Raw genomic sequence first — 6,000 nt, 5'->3', positions numbered from 1 at the left:
CCGTGGCTAAGCGGAGAAAGCGAATGAATTCCAATACCAACCGCTCTTATCAGCGGTGGTTCGAGTCCCAATAGAAACTTTCTTTTTTGTTTTTTTTTATACATTTTATGATTGTAAGTATATTTATTATATAATTGTATTTTCAGAAAATACGTATTTAGTTAAAAAATTTTTCGATAATTAATGTTCAGACATCATTTGTGGCTTGTTTAATGTGTTTGTGTGTGTTTTATTCTTTTATTATTTTAATTTTTGGCACTGTTCTAATAAAAATGTTTGAGAAGTAGTAAGTATAAATTAGTTAAATATTTAAACAAAATATAAATAAAAAGTATATTAATTTCGTTTAAATCATATAATAGATAGAAGTATAACTTCTTGCGTGCGTACAAAGTACACACACATTCTTTTTTCTTTATGTGAGAATGAAATTCATATTTTAAACTAAATATAGGTATATTTATATATTATAATAAAACATTCTTTCTTATTCTTTTTATAAGTAATTTTTTAGTAGTATCTATGTACTTACATTTTTTTTTAAAATATGATATTAATGTAGGTATTTAATTTTGTTCAAACTTTATAATATAATTTGGCATTTGAGATACCTATGTTGTAAAATAAAAATGTCCTAAATTAGAAATAATATTATGAATGCATGAAAATCTTTACAAGATATTATCTGCAGAGTGCACGTCTGGCACTAGGCAGTAGCCAAACGAGAACAGTGGTAAATATCATGGTTGGTGACGTCAGACCCAAGCGCGCGCTTTTAAAGTTGTTTGAAACGGTAATTTCGGGCGCGGAATTATAATCAGTTGTACGTACACTACTTATTAATTATTGTTAAGAGTAATATTTTGAATTTATCATTTTTAAACATAAACTAACAATTTTATGCAAAAATATTTTTATGTGCAAGTTCCCTATTTAATATGGATTTAGTATCATTTACAACGAAAAAATTATTTTATTTTAAACTATTTTTTAGAAAGATTTCTGAGGAAATTCTTCCTCAAGGCAGCCCTGGCATCTTTCGACAGAAAGCTGCGACATGCGATCACTTATCTCTCAGTGGGTACGCTAGAGTCGCTAAGCAGTCATTCGGTAACCTCCTGTCAAGAAAAATGGCGTCCAGCTTGGGTCAGACTTCAGTGCCTTGGCCAAATACCAAAGATGATTACGAATTGGGAAAAGTTATCGGTTAGTATTTTATTTTAAAGTGTTCTTTGTGAAAAACTGTGTCCATTAGTATTCACTAGTTTATTAGTCAAACTGCGAAGGAAAGATAAAAATGAAATTGTGAATAGTTTTAAGGTTATGTACTTTTTTGGTGTTTTTAATCCGGTACCAGTTTTTTAACAATTAATTGGAATGTATGCATAATAATCGATCAGGAATACGTTATTGAAGATGAAAAAACTTTCAAATATGCCAGATCATAATTTTCATTAAAATCCAATATCAGTTATATTTTAGAACTGTATTTATATTAATAAAATATAGGTATTTAACTCGCCAAAACATCTGAAAAATAGGTTAATAATCAAAAAGACTTATTTTTTGCTCTAGTACTTAAAAGCTGAATATTTATAATTCTCAGAATTATTCTTAATTTTCTATTATTCCACTAAAAGAATTCATTAACATTTTAATGGGGACTATATAGCTGCACAATAACAAAAAATATTTAAACTAATATTTCTTTTAGACATTTGGAGGGTTCAGAATACAAGTGAACCAAGTCCACTTTAGCTACATTTGAGCTGCAGAGGTTTAAAGTGAAAGCTTCATAACAAAATCAACTGTTAACATTTATAAAATTATATAAACATATTCAATTGAAGAAGATCAAGGTCTAACTTGGACATTTACATTGCTTTTATTGTTGCATGTTAGCTAGTTGGTGCAGGTTATAGCCATAGACATAAATATAATACCTAGACTGCACACTGCCATCTAAAACTAAGTGACGATTGTGACAGAGAAACTGAGGCTATTAGGTGGGAAGTCTCTTTCTAATTGGAGGAGTGCATCAAATCGGCGACAGTGGAAAAGTGACATGATCGATAAACCCAACATCATTGGATAAGCTCCCTTCAATTAGAATGAGACTTCCTACCTAATAGCCTTAGTGTTCTCGGTCACAGTCGTCACTTACTTTTAAATACAGCGCTCAGTCTAGGTTTTATGTCTATGGTTATAGCTTTGTTAACTCGTAAATGACAAAAAGTGGACTTAATCCACATGTATTCTGAGCCCTCCATTTAACTTACTCTATTATTCAGTCATAAATATTTAGTACCAGAATAGGTGCTTAATGTCCAAAATTCACATACCTAATTTTTTGTATGCTGTACATGTTTTATTCATTTATTTTTCAATATTTCAAAGAAAATACCCATATTTTGATTTTAAGAAAATATATTCTGATCTGTGTTGATAAATATGTCAACCAATAAGCCATCAGTAAAGGAACAGTTTTAAAGCAGATAATTTACACACTTTTTAGAAAAAAAAATAAGTGTTCTGTTAGGAGGCCTACAATGATTCTCAGATCATTCCTAGTCACATACAGTTGAGTCTGCGAGTCTTTACCTGTGCGTCATTAATACCTGCCGAGATAAAACACATACTTTTTATTTAGCATCATTCTCTTCCACGAATGAAATTAATGACAAACCAGCTGCCGCCTGTTATTAAGTAAAGACACATGTTATTTTTATGAACGATTTAGACTCAGTGCATTGAAAAGAGATAGGTACAAAGAAAGACGATTGGGGATGTATTCACATATTTTAAGTACAATTTCTGACGTTTTGGTTTGTTTGCTTTTGTGGCTGTCAGTTTGTTGAATTTTTTGCTTTTATTTTGTCGAATTTTTGCATTTTGAAGTTTTTTATAGTATACAAACAGTTGTTTTCACAACTAATTTTATATTGGAGTTAAAAATTTTGTAATAAGTTTATGTTATTTTACGATAAATTTTGACAATGTACAAATCTAACCTCATTGTTGACACAGTTGAATGCTTGTGTTTAAGGTTCCGCCAAAGTGAATAAAATAACAAAAAGAAAATATGTTATCGAATTTTTTTATAAATTGTTTATTTATTTATTAATGATAATAAAATAATTTATTAAGCTACTTCAAATGTAGCTGTAATTATGCACCAAAATTTTAAAGCAAAACTTAAATTTGACATTCTATTTATTTGATAATGTCAAATTTTATACTATAACCCGTGATCGGAATAATATCCACGTGCCGTTGCCTTTAGTAAATTTCCAACTTATTTCGTATGCTTTAAACGATGACGCACAGGTAAAGACTCGCTGACTCAACTGTATAGTAGATCTTTGGACCTCTTCTTTGAAGGTTCATGTATGTTTGAATGTTACGAGTCATGTATGTTCGAATGTGTCGAGTACAACCAGTCCAACCAATCGCTGTTAAGTTCTCTGCACAGTTGAACTACTAACATTGAATTGTCTTGGCACATCCCTTACTTCATTTTCCAAGAATCTAACAATCTGAACAGACTCAATATTTTCCACCGTTTTAAGAATTACACTTCACAGTGAGGAGGCCACTGTCATTAAGGTAAACAGAAACTGTTTAGAACACTACAATAGTTCATACAGTTCTCAAAACCATCAACTCCGCAAAGCTTCATTGATTCGTAAATAATGAGTTCTGAGAGTTTTATAGTTTAATAGGTTTTGCGAATTTGTTTATTCTCTTTACAGGCTCTGTCTAGATGTTATAATTCGTTTAATTTAATTAACATAAAACAAATTAAAAGGAAATGGGGAAATATACAGGTCTTTCATTAGGAAACAGAAATACTTAAATAGTGAATAGAGGTCGCTGAGGCGGTTCTAGATATAGCGCATGTATTGGCTCTAACGGTTTTTATGACCAAGTTACAGGATTTTATCGATGTTGCCCATTTCTTTTTGAATCCATAACTTTGGAACCATCTTGTATATTGTTTTGATATTTGGTACACATATGTCTCATGTAGAAACCAAATAACCCAACTACTAATCACAAGAGAAATCCAGGTCTAGATTAACAAAAAATATAAAGTGTTTGTGACCTTGAAACACCCTGTATATTTAAATTTTCAAAATCTGCTTACATATTTGAAAGGAGCACAAAAAACAAAGTTTAATGATTCTCTTCAATGTTTTGTTCAGGCAATTTATTGATTTTAATTTTGAAATTGTATTGTACTTTTTAAAAACTATGAGACTAAAAAGCAGGTATTATTTTGTTTGTTCTAGCAAACAGTCAAACTAGTCAGAAACCATCAGCAAACAGTTGGTCAGTGAGATAACATAATACAGTCATCAATGCGCTATCCCCTCTACTCGCGCTGGTCCACTATTCGCTGATGGTTTCAAACTGTTTGAAACTGATGGTAGAACAAACCTAATACAGTAGAGCAGGGGTGGGCAAATACTTTTAAGCGCGGGCCAAAATGAAATTTTCAAAATGTCCCCCAGGCCGGAATAGTATATCACGTACGTAAGCTTGTGCACACGCGAATGTTATTGGTAAAGTTTTTCCCTATCCAAGAAATTATTTTGAGAAAACTACTATAAGTATCATTTTAAAGCATTTGGATAAAGAAATTTTACTGTGAGTAATAGATAACAGTAATCATAAACAAGTAATTAGACTTCGTAAGTCCTAATTTTTTACCCAACGTGACCAGAAGTAGAACCAAAAGGCGATATTTGAACTCTTCGTATAATTTTGCGTCGATTGATAAACGATTTCACTAATTTCCAGTAATTTTTGACAAACTTTCGGTCATAACTTATCGGAGCTTAGCGTAAATGACGTCAAAACCGGAACTAAAGATTCAAGCTCGACTTTTCTAGACTTTTACGGGTCTAGTGGTCGACTGTTGATGTATCACATGTACTATTTCTGTGACTATAATATGGCACTTCCGGTTAGAACTTTTTAACCGGAAATGATATAAAATCCAAAATTGTACACTTGTTTTCATCTTGCTAAGGCACATCGAATGATATATCGCTTATACTATTTAGGTGACTTTAAAACCGTACTTCCGGTTGCAACTCTAAAACTGGAAGTCCGAGGTAAAATTTCTCACCTTTAATAGCATCCTTGGGTTAGGAGCTTTCATTCGACACCTCATTTGTCGTTCTATCTGTTCTAATAACGGAGTAGTTGTGTTTACAGACAGACAGACGGACGTGGACAATTCAACCTTTTTCACATTTTTTCAAAATGGGTGAAAACATTTGTATTACTTGGGTGTACATGCGAACAATTTGTGGCCAGTAAAATATGTCACGTAATTTTTAAAGAAATATGGTCCAGATAAAAAATGAAGATATAAACAAGTGGACAAAATGAAATACTTTACTTAGGGTAGAGGTCTGGATTACGGAAGATCTAAATCCGAAATCGGAAATTGTATCAAGAATAGGACAATCAAGAGCAGCTTTTTTGGAGGTGAGAAAATTTCTGAGTATAACCAAAGACTCAATCTGCAAATCACATATAGGATAGTAAAATGTTATCCTTCTCTGTTATGTTAAATGTTAACTATATATTCTTCTTTATGGTGCCGAAGCGTGGACTCTTAGGCTACGGCTCCACGGGCTGGAAATTGACGCTAGCAGTAGCCGCAAAACGAACTTAAGGTTCCGCAGAACGGAATAGGAATAGCCGAACTGTACCGACTACAGGACTTGTGCGTAGTCGGTTCAGTTCGGCTATTCCTATTCCGTTCCGTGGAACCTTAAGTTCGTTTTGCGGCTACTGCTAGCGTCAATTTCTAGCCCGTGGAGCCGTAGCCTTAATGTTGACTTAATGTGAAAGCTGGAAGCTTTTGAGAAGTGTTTTTAGGAGAATTTTGAGAATATCATGGACAGATCATATTACGGACGAAATGGTGATGCACAGAATGAGAAGAGACAGATTACTTTTGACCACTATTAAAAAGAAAAAGAC

At 32.4% G+C, this 6,000-nt stretch overlaps 1 protein-coding gene across 1 annotated transcript in view; it reads left to right on the top strand.

Moving 5' to 3' along the window:
- Window positions 1-1,047: 1,047 nt before the first annotated feature.
- Window positions 1,048-6,000, top strand: part of LOC126890543 (serine/threonine-protein kinase OSR1) — a 396,681-nt gene continuing 391,728 nt past the window's right edge. Inside the window, exon 1 of the mRNA XM_050659551.1 lies at window positions 1,048-1,206. Coding sequence (XP_050515508.1) covers window positions 1,131-1,206 — 76 coding nt within the window. The 5' untranslated portion in view covers window positions 1,048-1,130. The remainder of the gene's footprint in view (window positions 1,207-6,000) is intronic.

This window comes from Diabrotica virgifera, chromosome 8 (assembly GCF_917563875.1).
Source record: "Diabrotica virgifera virgifera chromosome 8, PGI_DIABVI_V3a".
NCBI lineage: Eukaryota > Metazoa > Arthropoda > Insecta > Coleoptera > Chrysomelidae > Diabrotica > Diabrotica virgifera.
Note: the sequence above shows the minus strand (reverse complement) of the source record. Positions and strands in the feature narration are given on the sequence as shown.